The 18,667-nt window shown below is 46.2% G+C and overlaps 1 protein-coding gene across 3 annotated transcripts in view; it reads right to left on the bottom strand.

The window, feature by feature from the left end:
* The window catches only part of mtmr7b (myotubularin related protein 7b), a 126,109-nt gene that overhangs the window by 87,464 nt on the left and 19,978 nt on the right, over positions 1 to 18,667 (bottom strand). For 2 of the 3 annotated variants that reach the window (XM_038791102.1, XM_038791104.1), the window contains exons 2-3: positions 4,552 to 4,674; positions 1,029 to 1,191 (exon numbers count right to left, since the gene is read on the bottom strand). In XM_038791102.1, coding sequence (XP_038647030.1) covers positions 1,029 to 1,191; positions 4,552 to 4,674 — 286 coding nt within the window. Of the gene's footprint in view, positions 1 to 1,028; positions 1,192 to 4,551; positions 4,675 to 16,638; positions 16,788 to 18,667 lie in introns of those variants that run through there. The other variant, XM_038791103.1, reaches the window with a different exon arrangement.

Genomic DNA, 18,667 nt, shown 5'->3' with positions numbered 1-18,667 from the left:
GAATGAGGTCCTGCACAGAGTCAATTTTACATCCCCATATGCAAGGCTGAGTTGATTCAGTTGAAAATAGCACATAGGGTGCACACGACCAGGGCACTTCACCTCTCTAATAGCCCAGAGGCGAGTCTTCTCAGATGGAGGGCATCGGTGCCATCTTAGGCTTCGGCATGTTTGGGGGATTTGTCGGAATTCCTGCAGCTGGAAAAGATAAGTACGTCATAAAGGGATCGGAGGGGAGGTTTTACCCTCGGTGGCTGCCGTTCATTACCTTCTTCAAGGAGCAGGTTGTCGTCAGCAATTAGGGGGGATGGTTAGGAGGGGGTGGGAGAGAGTGACTGGAGGGGGGTGGTTCTGGGTAAATACAGGAAAAGTGGGGCTGGGCTGCGGGGATAGTTTCACTAAAATTGTATAAGTCTGACCTTTTCGTCTGTTATAAATTGAAAATTTTATGAATAAAAATACTTTCTTAAAAAGATTTTATTTTTCCTGGAAATACCAAGCTAATTTTTATCTTTTATTTTGCACAAACTATTTTTCAATACTACACAAGTATCCAAATTAGAGTTCATCTGAAAGACAATGTAAAAAGAGCGAAAATTAACATAATGAATCAGGATACAGGGAAAATGGAAAACCACATCATTTATTCTACCATGAAGTATGAAAATTAAAGTTGAAACACAAGAAGCGGGACCAGTTTTATAGGTTAAACTGCATCTGGACGGTAGGATTGATAAGTGATTGTAAAGATCGAGGAGTAACTTAATTGCATCCATAATTCTGCAATCTTTTAGGCTACATAGTTGGTTTCTAGTTTGTTTACACATATCACTGAACACAAATACGTAGGAAATTCCAGGTCAAAGTATTTATAAATTATTTTTCTCTTTTCAAGTGATTTTCTAATACTAAGTCAGCTAGAAGGAGGTGTTTCAAATCTTAATTCAGATCTTGATCGTATCCAAGAAGGTTTTGTATTCAGTATCACAGTTCTATTCAAAGCATGCTGATCAACTAGAAAAACATACCTGGGCGAGATAAACGAATTAACGAAATGTAAATATCATGGCAGTCTCTTTCTTGTGAAATGATAAACTGGATGACCTGGAAGTTCTTGCAGCGAATAAGCAGGGGACAGCCTGTTGCAGTTGTTGCTTGCTTTTCCACGGCACAGATCTGACTATGAAGTATCTAGTGGAAAAAGTAAATAAGCCGCACATATCTATAAAATATCTGTTGCCTATTTTTAAGGAAATCATCATAGGATATGAGTAGAACTGTACTTTCTGCTCAGGAATTAACCAATAAAAAAGTAGCTCTTTAATATGTGTTTTCTCCTAAACAGCTGTGCCTCTGAACTTAGTTTAATCGGAAAACTTGAATATTCAATTTTCACTTCCTTCAACAAACCATCAACATACAGAGTGTCTATAAATAACTTGTGCAGCTTTAGATTTTAATAACTTTAGATGTATATATGATGGAAAACTTTTCACCCAATTGTTAACTGATCTCTTATCTGGTGCATTTTTCCTGTAATGGGCAGGGAATTTTCTCCTCCTAACTACAAGGGGTTTCAGTTTTGCCAGCAATAACTTCTACTATCACCATTGTAAATCAAGAAAGCATTAAAACATTAACCAAAAAAAATCTTCATGAATTCTGCTTTCATATGCCTTTCATGATTTGCTTCTCTTAAGTTATTCAAGATTAAAGTTGCACAAGGACCTTATAAATATCCTGTTTATGATGAAAAGCTGAGACCTCAGTACAGATCCCTTGCAAAATCACTTGTCACATTTCACCAATCAGAGAATGAACCCTGCACCCTACTTTATTTATCCTGTCACCTAACATTATCATAGAACATAACAGTGCCATTCGGCCCATCGAGTCTGCACCGACCCACTTAAACCCTCACTTCCACCCTACCCCCATAACCCAACCTAACCTTTTTTATGGACACTAAGGGCAATTGAGCATGGCCAATCCACCTAACCTGCACGTCTTTGGACTGTGGGAGCACCCGGAGGAAACCCACGCAGACACGGCAGAAAGTGCAGACTCTGTACAGACAGTGACCCAATGAGGGATCAAATCTGGGACCCTGGCAATGTGAAGCCACAGTGCTATCCACTTGTGCTACTGTGCTGCCCACAAATCTATTATCAACCCATTTCATAAGCTTACCTCCAATTTTTCTTTGATTTTCCTAATAACCTTAGCAAATGCCATCTGGAAGTCCACATAGGCAATATCTATAAATTCGCCCCCATCCACCATGCTAATGACCTCCTCAAAAACGTGTTCTTGTTTAGTTAAGTGCAACCTACCCCTCACACATCCTCTTTTTAAAAAAAAATAATTTTAATTAAGATTTTCACAAAATGTAAACAACAACACAATATTAACAAAACAACCATGGTAAAAACCCAAGAACACCCACCCAACTACAAAAGCAACTGGAAAAAAAAAATAGCAAACAAAAACAAAAAGGAAAGAGATAACACACGCCACATCCAACAAACCCATGTACCCAGTTCTCCCTCCCACCGAACCAAACCCCCCCCCCAAGGGTTGCTGCTGCTGCCGGCCAATTTCCCCACTGTTCCGCCAGGAAGTCCAGGAAAGGCTGCCACCGCCTAAAGAACCCTTGTACTGATCCCCTCAGGGCAAATTTCACCTTCTCCAATTTGATGAACCCCGCCATATCATTGATCCAGGCCTCCACGCTTGGGGGCCTCGCATCCTTCCACTGAAGAAGAATCCTCCGCCGGGCTACTAGGGACGCAAAGGCCAGGACACCGGCCTCTTTCGCCTCCTGCACTCCCGGCTCCACTGCAACCACAAAAATTGCGAGTCCCCAGCCTGGCTTGACCCTGGATCCCGACACCATCCTTGCTACCCCATTCCAAAACTCCCCCAGCGCTGGGCACGCCCAAAACATATGGGCATGATTCGCTGGGCTCCCCGAGCACCTAGCACACCTGTCTTCGCCCCCGAAAAATCTACTCATCCAAGTCCCAGTCATGTGGGCCCTATGCAGCACCTTGAACTGTATGAGGCTAAGCCTCACACAGGAAGAGGAGGAATTCACTCTCTCCAGGGCATCCGCCCACGTCCCCTCCTCAATCTCCTCACCCAGCTCCTCTTCCCATTTACCCTTCAGCTCCTCCACCAAGGCCTCGTCTACCTCCTGCATTACCCGGTATATGTCAGAAATCCTCCCTCCTCCAACCCACACCCCCTGTCTCGTACCCCACGTGGGGGCAACAAGGGGAACCCTTCCACCTGCCGCCTGGCAAACGCCCTGACCTGATGTACCGAAACATGTTCCCCAGGGAGAGCCCAAACTTCCCCTCTAACTCCCCCAAGCTCGCCAACCTCCCCTCCACAAACAAGTCCCTCAACCTCCTAACCCCTACCCTGTGCCAGCCCAGAAATCCGCCATCAATGCTCCCTGGAACAAACCGATGGTTCCCCCGTATTGGGGCCTCCATCGAGCCCCCCACTTCTCCCCTATGCTGTCTCCATTGCCCCCAAATTTTTAGGGTAGCTGCCACCACCGGGCTCGTGGTATACCTCGTTGGAGGGAGCGGCAACTGCGCCGTTACCAGCGCCTCCAGGCTCGTGCCCACACAGGACGCTACCTCCATCCTCTTCCATGCTGCCCCTTCCATTACCCACTTACGCACCATCGCTGCATTGGCAGCCCAATAGTACCCACATAGGTTGGGCAGCGCTAGCCCCCCCCCCCCCCCCCCCAATCCCTGCCTCGTTCCAAGAACACTCTTCTTACCCTCGGAGTCTCATGCGCCCACACAAATCCCGTAATGCTCCTGTTGACCCTCCTAAAAAAGGCCTTTGGGATAAGGATGGGGAGGCACTGGAACAGGAACAAAAACCTCGGGAGCACCGTCATCTTAACGGACTGCATCCTCCCCGCCAGTGACAGCGGTAACATATCCCACCTTTTGAACTCCTCCTCCATCTGCTCCACCAACCTTGTGAGTTTGAGCTTGTGCAGGGCCCCCCAGCTCCTAGCCACCTGGACTCCTAGGTACCCGAAGCTCTTCCCTGCCTGCTTCAATGGGAGCCTACCAATCCCCTCCTCCTGATCCCCCGGGTGCACCACCAACAACTCGCTCTTGCCCAGGTTCAGCTTATACCCAGAGAAGCCCCCAAATTCACTAAGAACCTTCATCACCCCCGGCATCCCCCCCACCGGGTCCGCCACATACAGCAACAGGTCACACATCCTCTTTTAACTCTCATTGATCAGCTATTACTTGTGCAAGCGTTCTGTCATTTAAGATATAATGCAGCAATTTACCCCACAACTGATGCTAAATTGACAGGTCTGTAGTTGCCTAGTTTCTCCCCTGCCTCTCTTCTTAAATAATGGAATGCGTTTACAATTTTCCTATTTAAAAAAAGCACTATTCTTGAATCCAGAGAGCTGTGGAAAATTGTAACTAAAGCAGTTATATTTTTCAACTTGGAAAACTTTGAAATTGCCATTCAGTTCTGTGAAAGCTAAATATAACCTACCCAGGTTTCTTTCCGAGATTCAGACAAATGCTCCACAAAAATCAAGTGTGTTGCCGTCAGATACAGTGAACCAACGGATGCCTTCTTCGAGGAGACTCGATCCAGCAAACGGACATTTTCGATCTATAAATATGAAAAATATTCTGCCTAGAATTATGAAGTTATAATTGAATACTTAACAAGCAACCAGTGACGTTCAGAAATCCAAGGAGAACTCTGAATAATAAAAGTTATATTCATTGTACAATTAAATTCCACTTTGCTCTTCAGTAAAACAAATGGTGGCTTACTATCTGTCATTCTTATCTATAGAGGACAATACTTGCAGGTTATGTCAATTTGTTCTACTGTGCAGAACAGCAATGGATCCACTTAAGGTGTCTAATTTTTTTTTCTTTAGATGTACACTTAGAATTTTCCAGTGATAAACTGCAAATGAACTGCAGTTGACTGATGAGTGTCGTAGCTACCACAAAGGAAGGATGGTTGTGGTTGTCAGAGGTCAATTATCTCAATTCCAGCTATGCCATCCCTACAGAGGCTTCTTAGGGTAGTGAGTATCCTAGGACCAACCATCCTCAGCAGTTTCGCCAAAATAAGATCAGAAAAGGGGCTATTTGCTGAAGATTTCACAGAATTTGGTGCCATTCATAAACTTCTCTGTTACTAAAGCAGCGTGTCCCCACATGCAAAAAGGCCTGGACAACATTCATGTTTGGGTTGTTATGTGGCACCGGACAAGTGCCAGGTAATGACCATCTCCAACTAGAGGGAAACTAACAATCATCATTTGACAATCAATAGCATTACATAACATAATTATAATAATCTTTATTGTCACAAATAGGCTTACGTTAACACTGCAATGAAGTTACTGTGAAAAGCCCCTAGTCGCCACATTCCGGCGCCTGTTCAGGTACATGGAGGGAGAATTCAGAATGTACAATTCGCCGAACAGCACATTTTTCGGGACTTGTGGGAGGAAATCAGAGTACCCGGAGGAAACCCACACAAACATGGGGAGAACGTGCAGACTCCGCACAGACAGTGACCCAAGCCGGGAATCGGACCTAGGACCCTGGCGCTGTGAAGCAACAGTGCTACCCACTGTGCTATTGTGCTGCCCATTACCATCACAGAGGGGACTTTTGATGGCGTTATGTAGGGAGAAGACATGCACAAGGTGTCTCCCGCTAATGTGCTGCACTTTTCACCCTTTTTGTTAGTTCCAGGGGTATTTTTCTTTAAAAACTCACATAATCAATGGGCGAAGGATCTTTTAGCAGTTTTAAGCACAGAAAAGTCAGGGAGGGGGAAAAGCAAACAGAAGTTCGGAGCTCTTTCAGAGTTCCTCGACAAAACAAAATGGTGGAGGCAGCCTCTGGGACTCCAGCCACTTCACTAACGGCCGTGATGCTTTAGAATACCTTGGTTGTGTCGGAGGACCTCCGCAAATCGATGGAGGATGCCTTGGCCTTCTCTGAGTGGCTCTGGAGAAGACCAACAAAACTGTGCAGGTCCATGGAGTCACAAATAAATACATGGAAATGGCCCTCTCAAGCCAAATTGATCAGATTGCCTCACTGGAAGCAGAGATGTCTCTGGTGGCCGATGTGAATAAATCGCTGAAGGCCAAGATGAATGATTTAGAGAATCGGTCCAGGAGGCAAAATGTTCAAATTGTGGGGCTGTCAGAGGGGATGGAAACCCCAACGCCCACAGAATATTTTGCAGAGATGTTTGGGAACATGGTGGAGAGGGGAGATTCACATTCCCTCATACATTGGACCGGACCCACCATAACTCCAATGGAAGCCACGTCATGGAAAGCCACTGCTTGCGGTAATAGTGAAGTTTTGTAGCTGCAAGGAAAAAGCAGGTGCTGAGATGGGCGAGGGAGCATCGAGACTTCAAATGGGTTTTACTAAGATGTGGGAGCGAAGCTGGCAAAGAAAAGGGCTGCGTTCAACAAAGCCAAGGCTGCCCTGTACAAAAGTGGAGTCCAGTTTAGTGTGGGTCCCCGGCGCATCCAAAAGGTGAATTTAGAGAGAAAGGACTATTTATTTGATGCACCTGGAGAGACAGACTCTTTTGTAAAGAAACATGGGTTGGGCGCGGTGTACAGTTATTGGGCTTTTGGAGATGGGCATGTTAAATTGTTGTGGTTTCATGTTCATTTTTTGCATTTTCCGGTTCTTGTTGGGGTTGAATGTTTTCAGTTTGGGCTTAGATTTGGGTGTAGCTTTATGTGGAGCTCTGTTCTGATTGTTACAAAAATATATAGTTACCTGTTGAAGCGCAAGGGTTTCGAGAGTTTATATATTCTGTGTTTATAAACATTTTTCTTCACTCTAGTTGGGGCTGCCCTGCTAACATAAGAGTTAGCTAACGGGAGCGGTGTTGAAGGGTGGCTGCAGTTCATTATAATATTTTTTGTCCTTAGGTATGAGTTTTGAGTTCTTGTTTAGTTTAAGGGGTGGCTGGTTATTCAGCTATTGTGATTTCGGACCATGTCCCGCACTTTGTTGATTTGGCGCTAGAGTCAGGTCCCTCCGAGCATCCGCCATGGAGATTGGACACGGCATTATTAGCGGACAAGAACATTTGTGAATGCATGTCAACTGCCATTGGGGAAATATATAAAATTTAATAAAAAAGTGAATTAATCTCACTTTATATGGTATGGGAGCTCTTGAGGAGGTCCTCAGGGAGAGATTGTCTCCTAAAAGGTGCACATGAAAAAGTCAGCAAGGGCAGAGAAGCAGAGGCTGGTGGACTCCATTCTTGAGGTAATCCCCAGTACTCACTTGCCCCAACCCTGGAGTTGTTGTCAACTAGGAAAAAGCTGCATATACAATTCAAGCTATTGTCAATGGATAAGGCAGTGAGACAGTTACGGCGCTCAAGGGATATGTTTTATGAATACGGGGAGAAGGTCAATCACCTCTTAGCTCACCAGCTGAAGTGAGGGGCTGCATCCTGGAAAATCGTGCATGTGCATAACCCGAGTGGCAGATTGGTTTCACCCCCTTCTGAGGTTAATGTGGCTTTTGAATCATTTTATCGGGGTGTCTATAGATAGGAGCCTCTGGCTGAGAGTATGATCATGACTGACATTTTGGATAGCTATCTATCCCATTCTTGAAGGGGCAAGCAAGGAGTTGGATTCCATGTTAGGCCCAGAGGAAATTGTGAAATACACTAGGTGAATGCTGACTGGTAAAGCCTCAGGCTTGGATGGCTTTCCCATTGAATTTTATAAATATAAATGTGGAGCAGATGCACCCTTAATTCTGGATATGTTTGATACCTTATCTCGGGGTTCGTTGCCCAATACCCTTGCACAGGCCTCAATCTCCTTAATTCTGAAGAAAGACAAAGACCTAACAGTGTGGGTCATGCTGACCTATTTTACTCTCAAATGCGGATATTAAGTTACTTGTCAAAGTGCTAGCATTGCGGCTGGAGCTCTGCTTCCCACACGGGATTCCCGAGGATCAGACAGGCTTCATTAAGGGTCCACAGTTGTCAGCCAATATACGTTGTCTGCTGAAAGTTGTCCATTCCCCCTCCTCGGTGTTTGAGTCGGACGTGATTGCTTCCTTAGATGCTGAAAAGGCGTTTGACAGGGTGGAGTGGGAATATCTGTTTGAGATTCTTGCGAGGTTTGGATTTGGACACAAGTTTATCGCTTGGATTCGATTACTGTATAGGGCCCCTACTGTTAGTGTTAGAATGAATGCTCTGAACTCTAGCTACTTCCCGTTGAATAGGGGCATGAGACAGGGATGCCCGCTGTCTCCGCTCATGTTTGCCTTGGCAATAGAACCGCTTGGTATACCACTGAGGTCCTCGGATAAGTGGAGGGGGCTAAATCAGGGAGGATGGAGCATAGGGTCTCCCTTTATATGGATGACCTACTTCTCTATATTACGCAGTAGGCGTTTTGGATCTTTCTCTAGGTATACATTGAATTTTGCTCAGAGTGAATGCTTTGTGGTCAATCCACCTGGGAGAGTCCAACTGGGAATGTTACCTTTTCTTCCTGCCAAGACTAGTTTTCATTATCTGGGGGTCCCGCTTGGCTCGCAATTGGGCCTCGCTTCATAAATTAAATGATGATATCAGTCTTGTTGATGTTAAAATAAACATTCTCCTGAGATTTTTATTTTTCAATAACTCCCCATTTTTCTCCCAAAGTCCATTTTTGTCAAAGTCAATAAATTCATGCCCTCTTTTAGTTGGGAAGGTAAGACTCCAAGGAACCATGGGGTTTTGTTCCAGTGAGATACGCAGTCAGGGTATTTGGCTCTACCCAATCTATTGTTCTACAATTGGGCGGCCAATATTCAGAAGGTATTGCTGTGGTTGAGTGACCCTGGTTCCATATGGGGACAAATTGAAGCGAGTTCCTGCACGGTTCTAGCCTTGGTGCAATAGTAACCGCATTGTTGCCTTGGACACAATATTTAAGTCTTTGCAGGGGAAGGGTTTGAAGAGGTATGGGGACATGTTCGTGGAGGGGAGGTTTGCTAGTTTCAAGGAGCTGTCAGTGATATTCCAACTTCCTAGTTCTAGTCTTTTCACATACGCTATTTTTCACCCAGGTTGGTAAGTGTTTGTGCCGCTTTCTTCAACACCCTTTCGGATATACTCCAGGCTGACTTGAATCCATGTCCGCTGGTGGCCATTTTGGGGGTATCAGACTTGCCAGTGCTTCTGATGGGGGTGACGGCAGATGTCCTTGCCTTCAGCTCGTTAATAGCCCGGAGACGGGTTCTGCTTGGGTGCAGGTCTGCTACTCTGCCAAGTGTTCTCGGCTTTCTTCAGTGACCTCATGTTTTTCTTTTATTGGGAGAAGGTTAAGTACACCATTAAAGGGACGGTAGAAGGGTTTTATAATAATATTTAATAATCGTTTTGTGCCAAGTAGGCTTACATTAACACTGCAATGAAGTCACTGTGGGAAAACCCTTCGTCACCATGGGCGGGATTCTTCGAAAACCGGCGGGGCAGGCAATTCCGGCGCGAAGGAGTGGCGTGAACCACTCCGGTGTCGGACCCCCCAAAGGTGCGGAATCCTCCGCACCTTCAGGGGCTAGGCTGGCGCCAGAGTGGTTTGCGCCACGCTGGCTGGCACGGAAGGGGAATGGCGCCACGCCAAACGGCGCCAAAGGGCCTCTGACGGCCGGCGCAAGTTGGAACATGCGCGGGAGTGCCAGCGTGTGCTGGCATCATCCCAGCGCGTGCGCAGGGGGGTTCATCTCCGCGTCGGCCATTGTGGACTGTTACAGTGGCCGACGCGGAGGAATAGAGTGCCCCCATGGCACAGGCCCACCTCCGGATGGTGGGCCCCGATCGCGGGCCTGACCACCATGGGGACACCTCCCGGGGCCAGATCCCCCCCCCCCCCTCCGCCCCCCAGAGGCTGCCCGCGGAGCCAGGTCCCACCGGCAAGTACCTGTCGTAACATACGCCGGCAGGACCGGCCGAAAACGGGCGGCCACTCAGCCCATCATGGGCCAGAGAATTGCTGGGAGGGCCGCTGCCAACGGCCCCCGCCAAATCTCCAGCGCCGGAGAATTCGGCAGCCGGTGGGGACGGGATTCAAGCCTCCTCCCGGCGACTCTCCGAACCGGCGGGGAGGTCGGAGAATCCCGCCCCATATTCCAGCGCCTGTCCGTGTAGGGAGAATTCAGAATATGTACCTGAGAGTTCTACCTGAGATGGCAGCCATTCATTTCTTTTTTTAAGCAGCTAATGATAAGAATAATAATTGCTTGTCACAAGTAAGTTTCAATGAAGTTACTGTGAAAAGCCCCTAGTCGCCATATTCCGGCGCCTGTTCGGGGAGGCCGGTACGGGAACTGAACCCGGGCTGCTGGCATTGTTCTGCATTGCAAGCCAGCTATTTAGCCCACTGATCTAAACCAGCTGTCAACTGTAAGGTGGTTTAGTTTAGTTCTTTGGGGTTAAGTTAATATGTGCTTTTGCTTGTTGGTTCTGTTCTTAGCTGTTAGCTAAGGTTCTAAGCTGTTAGCTAAGGTTCTAGCATTGAGGTGGGAACCCTGTATCCGGAGGTAGTTGGAGAGAACCAGATGAGATTTGTAAAGGGCTGAAGACTGTTGTCCAATATGCGGCGACCGCTAAATGTGATTCTTACCCCAGCGGCCGGGCCGGAGATAATTGTCTCATTAGATGTAGAAAAGGCATTTGACAGAGTAGAATGGAGGTCTTGGAGAAGTTTGTGTCGTGGGTATGTCTGCTGTACAAGGCTCCTTTGACCAGCATTTGTACAAATACCATCAGTTGGCATTTTTTCAGTTGCACAGGGGATGAGGCAGTGGTGTCCTATATCTCTCCTCCTGTTTGCATTAGCAATTGAGCCAGTGGCTATTGCTGGAGGACTTTGGACATGTGGAGAGGAATAGTTTGGGGTGGAGTGGAACAGAAGGTGTCCCTGTGTGCAGAAGATCTTTTGTTAGATGTGAAGGACCCGGTGATCACCATGAAGACATAATGAGGATACTGAAAAGCTTTGGGTCCTTTTCCGGATACAAATTAAATTTGGAGAAGAGCAAGTATTTTCTGTTCAGCACCCTGGGGAATGGAGCCAGTCTTGGGGGTACTTCTCTTTCGCTTGGCTAGGTCCAGCTTCCGGTATCGGAGGGTCCAACCCTACAAAGGGGGGCAACCTTCCTTTGCCCTGTGGCGGGTAAGGTCCAGTCAATTAAGATGAACATTTTGCCAAGATTTCTGTTTCTATTCCAGTGTCTTCCAGTCTTTTTTCCTCAATTATTCTTTAGGGGGCGTGCACATTTATATCGGCCTTCATATGAGCGAGCAAATCTCTGAGCATTCGGAGGGTTGTTCTACGGAGGGATAGACAGTCTGGAGGTCTCCCACTGCCGAACCTGATATTTTATTACTGGGCTGATAATGCAGAGAAGGCGTTGGGATGGTGTGGGAATCAGGGTGCAGATGGAGTCTGGGTCATGCAGGGGGTCCAGCTTGGGTGCATTGGTGATGGCTTCTCTTCCGTTTGCACCGGCAAAGTGCTCGCCGAACCCGGCGGTTGTCTCCATTTTAAAAATATGGAGGCAACTCCATTAACATTTTAAACTGTCTCAGCGCCCACTGATCCACCAAGCCACCCCCTGGATCGTGTGTACCCGTTGTGAGGGCAAACCTAGCCCATGCGTGTCTGTCCCACAGACCACGCGTAACTCCCACAGACTGGGCGTACTCTGGCTTCTGGCCGCGCGCCTGGAGGCTATTGCTAATAGAGAATTGGCAATCGTAGTTAAGTGAGCACTTCACAGCTCCCAATTGGATTCCCATGGGTAGGCAAACTACGTAGCAGGTGGGAGTTACTGCCTAGCATTCCAATCAGACCATCATGCCTGAACACTGTGCCTGAACACTGCAGGAAGTAACACCACGGAAGCAGCACCCAGTATCCGAATACCCAGAGGCTGGGTCACACCCAATATCCGAATACCCAAAGGGGGGTGGTGGGGGGGGGGGGGGGGATCCAAGACCACAATGCCCTGAGGAATAGGGGATTCGTGGTAGGCCCACATTGCAGACGAAAGTGCCAGAGGCGTCATATTTCTTTGGTGCACTGTTTTTTTGAATGTTGTGAGAAATGTGTCCCCAACTGCCCCTAGCTGTCCCCCTTCCCCACCCCTCCCAACCCCTCTCCCACTTCTTCCCCCCCAGTGCCCACTCAGTGATCCTTGGCCTGTTTGGCTTTCTGTGCTCTCCCGCTATGTCTAGATGTGCCCCCCAGGATACACATCACAGGTGGAGGCAGTCTGCTGCTTACTATGTCCCGTGGCCTTCGATGCCCTTTGCGGTGTCCACTACATCACTGCCTCCCCAGTAACTTTGGCTCGGAGAGTGGATGTAGTGCAAGAACGAGTCTCCATTTGGCCCCTGATTGAACTGAAAGCACTGATCCACAGCAAGATTTGTTGAATATTTGCGGCCCAGTAATAAAATAATAAGATTGGGAGGGCTAAGCCGCCTGTCTGTCTTTCCGGAGTAGAAAGCTGTGGATTCTGGTATTCTTGCCCATCCAGATAAAGGCTGAAATAAAGGATATCAATTTATTAACCTTGATTTTAAAAAAGTATTTGAGCAGGAAAATGGGGAGGCATTGAAAGAAAAATCTAGGGAGTATGTTCATTTTTATTGTTTGGATCATGTGGTACGGTAGCACAATGGTTAGCACTGTTGCTTCACAGAACTTGGGTCACTGTCTGTGCGGAGTCTGCACATTCTCCCAGTGCCTGTGTGGGTTTCCTCCGGGTGCTCTGGTTTCCTGCCACATGTCCCAACAGACATGCTTGTTAGGTGAATTGGGCATTCTGAATTCTCCTTCTGTGTACCCGAAAAGCGCTGGAGTATGGCAACTAAAGTAACTTCATTGCAGTGTGAATGTAGGCCAAAGACACAACTGTGTTCATTCACCTGACTTATTCTTTTAAGATTGCACTGACTAACTGGTGCCTTTCTTTTCAAAGGTACATTTAAAAGAAAAAGGAAACTAGAATTGCAATGAACTTAAGGTCAGAAGACAGGCAGATACCAAGAGTCAATGGCTTGTTCAATGCACTCTCACCAAAACCATGGGCTGGATTTCGAACAACGACAAGTCAGAATACAGGAGGGAGATAGAGAACCTAGTGGAGTGGTGCAGTGACAATAATCTATCCCTCAATGCCAGCAAAACTAAAGAGCTGGTCATTGACATCAGGAAGCAAAGTACTGTACATACCCTTGTCTGCATCAACAGGGCCGAGGTGGAGATGGTTAGCAGTTTCAAATTCCTAGGGGTACACATCTCCAAAAATCTGTCCTGGCCCATCCATGTCGACGCTATCACCAAGAAAGCACAACAGCGCCTATACTTCCTCAGGAAACTCGGCATGTCCACATTAACTCATACCAACTTTTACAGGTGCACCATAGAACGCATCCTATCTGGCTGCATCACTGCCTGGTCTGTCAACTGCTCCACCCAGGACCGCAAGAAACTTCAGAGAGTTGTGAAGACAGCCCAGTCCATCACACAAACCTGCCTCCCATCCATTGACTCCATCTACACCTCCCGCTGCCTGGGGAAAGTGGGCAGCATGATCAAAGACCCCTCCCACCCGGCTTACTCACTCTTTCAGCTTCTTCCATTGGAGAGGAGATACAAAAGTCTGAAAACACACAGGAACAGACTCAAAAACAGCTTCATCCCCACTGTTACCAGACTCCTAAACGACCCTCTTACGGACTGACCTCATTAACACTACACCCCTGTATGCTTCACCCGATGCCGGTGTTATGTAGTTACATTGTGTACCTTGTGTTGGCCTATTATGTATTTTCTTTTCATGTACTTAATGATCTGTTGAGCTGCTCGCAGAAAATACTTTTCACTGTACCTTGGTACACGTGACAATAAAAAAAATCTAATCCAAGCCAATGGAAGGCTTATTATTTGGGAAGATAATTGGCCCCATTGAAATGAATCAATTGTTGTGGATTGTCCAGATGAAGCCAGACTTTCTTGCACCTAGGGGACAGCGTGGTGACACAGTGGTTAGCACTGCTGCCTCACGGCACCAGGGACCCAGCTCAATTTCGGCCTTGGGTCACTGTCTATGTGGAGTTTTTACTTTCTCCCCGTGTCGAAGTGGGTTTCCTCCGGGTGCTCCGGTTTCCTCCCACAGTCCAAAGATGTGCAGGCTAGGTGGATTAGCCATGCTAAATTGTCCCTTATCCATAAAAGATGTGTAGCTTAGGTCAAGGGGTAATTGGGATAGGGCGGGGGACTGAGATGGGGTGGAGTATTCTTTCAGAGGTTCGGTGCAGACTCAATGGGCCGAATTACCTCCTTCTGCACTGTAGGGATTCTATGATAAGATCCCCTTATCCAAGGATGATCCTCTGGGGAGAATTCCTGGTATCCTGCATTGTTGCAATTGGCAACTCCATTGGGTGTTGCGACCTCCGCCAAGTGAGTGACCTCATTGGCTGAGGGCCAGAGAAGCTTCTGAAAGGGCACGAAGAGAGGGATCAGAAGAAGGCATCCAGAGACCCTACCTACCCAAGGGTAAATGTGGAAGCAGCAGAGGAGACTCAATGGCGGTCCAGAAGACAGAAGGAAGCAGCGTGTGAGACCTACCTTTGCAGATGAAGGCCCTGAGATGACTGGGACTCTGAGGATTGGACGCACAGCTCGATCCAGTTCATTGGCACAGGTAGTATTAAGGATCTTAGGCATATTCGAGTTGATATAATTTGGGATGTTAATTATTTTATTGAGTAAGATTCAACTAAAAGGGAACAAAGTCCCATAGCGAGCGCGTTTAGCTGCATGTTTCCTGGTGCTCACAGAGCTGAGAAACACATGGCTATACAACGCCACTCTCGTTAAATAAGGAGTCTCAGCGGGGAATGCGTGGTCGAGGCCGTACATAGCCTCGTTTTCTACACCGAGGAGCTCCATTTGCCGGAACTCCTCAGTATAGAGAGAGATCAGGCCCCCAATTTTTAAACGGCATCTCGATCTCCGAGGCCCCAATTCGACCCCCGACCTTCCCCCCAAGCCCCAACACACTTTGGATTGCAAACTTGTGTCTGTCCTTTGTTCATTTCGCAATATGGGCACCTGGGTAAAACTTTTGAATAATAAACTAATCGAAGTGTCTGAATTTCACAGACAACAACAACTTGATTTGAAACAAAACCAACCTCCACCACCAAAGGTGTACTCTCTGTGCATTCTTCTGGAATGTTCTGATGGGTGGTGTGGACGGAGAGGGGGGGGGGGGATACTGAGCCCCCAAAGCAAGCAGTTTCTGGCAGAATTACCTTTCTAGTCAGACAGTCGCCCCAGTGTGCCTATCGTGGCACAATATTAAGTGAGGTGGCTTTTCCGTGACACCGTAGTCACTGAAATATTGGCCCTGTGCGTTTTCGTTATCAAACTGAGAAAACAAAACCTCAGCTTAAAATTAGTAATATCAGTTGCCAGCTGATTTACTTATTAAAATCAAAACATTTAATTCGTCCCCTGCTCTTGATAAACATATCTCCAATTTTACTGCAGTTAAATCACGGAAATCTTCTCTCCTGTGGTTTGATTGCCATTTTTGAAATTTAATCATTACATTTCAGCTAAATGTGAAAATTAGTACAACCTTTTAAAAATCGGCTAAAATAAAAAATATTTCATGAAAGTGCACTCAACCGAACTTCAAAAGAAATGGTTTCAACAGTGGTTTAGTGTGTTGGAGCACGCCATAAAACACGGCAAATCCACATCGCCATCCTGCTGGTACTTGGCTGTATTTACAAGACGTGTCAAGTACATTCCCACATGGAGAGGAAAGGAAAATTAAAGACAAGGTACAATTATGCGCAGGTTACCTGTGTACTTTGAGCCAACAAGCACACAGAAGAACCCCTGACAGCAGCTCACCAACAAATTGTACAGAACAAGCAGAAGGTGAAGAGATGCAGAACAAGCAAGCCGGATTTTGTGCAAAAAATGTTTTTTTAATAATTAGACAATCAGCGCAATATCAGTTTAGAAAATAGTTCCACAATTCCTCAAAATTACCGATTAAAAGTTACACTCAAGAGTGCCATCATGAGGTCGCAGCACCAATGCGAGAGAAATAAAAATTGTTGCAGTTGCTTTTGTGACCCAATGGGGAACAGGGCTTTTCTCAGCTTGTGGACTGACAGATTGGATTGAATACAAAAATCTTTGGAAACACACTAAATCAATCCCGCATACCACCCAAGTAGTTAGTTCTTTGTGAAGCACAACCAACCTATGTGCTGATCTACATTTTTGTTGATAAAAGCTTCCTTTTCACTCAGAATTTTTTGAAGTGCACATGTTGATTTCTGAAAATGTCCCCCCAGAACAAGAATATCTTTCACTTAATATTAAAGGCAGATAAAGTTCTCATGAATAGTGTGTAAAACACAGTTACAGGATAAAAAACAATCATGGCTTGCAGCAAAGGAGAATAAATATTTCTGTCAGCTATAAGTGCAAGTGTTGTGCTATCTTACCTTGGGAACTGACCAGGGGTGATTTGTGCAAATACTGATAGGTACCATCTCACTTGTGGGGCATCGCCTTACATTTCCTTGTTCTCGTCAAAAATGATACATTAACAATGAAGAGAAGAGATTTCCATCTTTTTCTAAACAAGGGCCAGAATCAAGCTGCTTAGGTCCAGAAATGTACAAGCAAAATACAGGATAAAGCTCTCCTTTCACTGTTCCAACAAAGTGTCAAGCACATAACCTCTTCCTCCGCCAGTGTAATTTTTTTTTGTTTCCCACACCAGCCACTGTTATTCTGTCTTCGGGTGAGATTTTCAACGACGTGCTATGAATTCATGTTCAGTAGAAACTAGGTCAAACTGCATACTTATTTCGGACCAGTCCTTCATAGCCAACAAACAGAATTCTACTTTAGTCTAGGCTTCATTCAGAGTCCTTTGGTCAGAATGTGAGTGCCAATTCTGAACCATCTTTTCCTCAATTCAATCATTTTAATTAACAAAAAAGATTGGAGTTAAAAAAAAGTAATGCTACTAGAATGTGATACGTTTTGGGAAGATGAGCAAGGTTAGAAGGCACTATACACTAACCCCCTGTCGACATCTGGGGGTTATCATTGAGCAGAAACTGAACTGGACAAGCCATATAAATTCTGTGTAATTCATATAAATCCTATCCACCATCTTCAAGGCTCAAGTCAGGACTGTGATGGAATATGCTCCATTTTCTCTCAAACTCTTACAACACCCTCAAGAGCTTGACATCATCTAGGACAAAGCAGCCCACTGGGCACCCCATCTAATAAAATCATTATCTCCATCATAGGCAATAGCACAGTGTTACCATCTACAACAGGGGTGGGCAAACTTTTCCGTGCAAGGGCCACATTCAGAAATTCACAATTTTAAAGGGCCGCATAGTATATTAATTAATAGTCCCGGTTGTAACCAATTAGCGTGAGGCATATACCTCAGCGCTTCCCCCGGCGGCATCCTGCCTTTAGCCCTCTTTTTCTCTACTTTTCAAAAATGGCGCTTCACCCGGTTATGATTCTGGGTGCCTCATATAGAACATAGAACATAGAACAGTACAGCACAGAACAGGCCCTTAGGCCCTCGATGTTGTGCCGAGCAATGATCACCCTACTCAAGTCAACATATCCACCCTATACCAGTAACCCAACAGCCCCCCCCCCCCCCATTAACCTTACTAAAAAAAAAAAAATTTTTTACATTTTTTTTAAAACATTTTTTTTTATGACTTGATCTTGGTGGGCTGCATAAAGACCTTTGGCGGGCCGTAGTTTGCCCACCCCTGATCTACAAGAAGCACTGCATCCGTGGCTGTGACGAAAGTGGTATTGTCATTGGGCTAGTAATCCAGAGACCAAGGCTGGATTCTTCCGTCCCACCGGTCGCAAGAACGCCACGGGTGAGACGCGGACAACGGAGAAGTCCATTGACCTCGGGCGGGATTCTCCGATCACCAGCCAGATGCAGCCGGCTAATCCTGCCCCCAGAGTAATGCTCCGGGGACCCAGATTCAAATCCCACCATGGCAGCTGGTGGAAGTCGAATCAATAATAAATCTGAAATTTTAAATCTAATAATGACGATGAAACTATTGTCGATTGTCGTTAAACAAAAACCATCTGGTTGACGAATGCCCTTTAAGGAAGGAAATCTTCTGTCCTTACCTCGCCTGGCCTAAATGTGACTCCAAATCCACAGCAATATGGTTGACTCTTACATGCCTTCTGAAATGGCTTCACAAGCCACTCAGTTTACTCCTAATTTGTATGTTTGCATATTATTTTTAAGGCAGAGCTAGATAAATTGTTGATTAACAAGATTATCAGGGGTAGACAGGAATGTGGGGTTGAGGTTACAATCAGATCAGCCATGATCTTATTGAATGGTGGACCAGGCCTACTCCTGCTCCTAATTCGCATGCAGCAACACACCAAGGCTCCTTAAACAGCACCTTGCAAACCTGTGACTTCTGCACCTAGAAGCACAAAGGTTGCAAATAC

This window comes from Scyliorhinus canicula, chromosome 3 (genome assembly GCF_902713615.1).
Source record: "Scyliorhinus canicula chromosome 3, sScyCan1.1, whole genome shotgun sequence".
Taxonomy (NCBI): Eukaryota; Metazoa; Chordata; class Chondrichthyes; order Carcharhiniformes; family Scyliorhinidae; genus Scyliorhinus; species Scyliorhinus canicula.
Note: the sequence above shows the minus strand (reverse complement) of the source record. Positions and strands in the feature narration are given on the sequence as shown.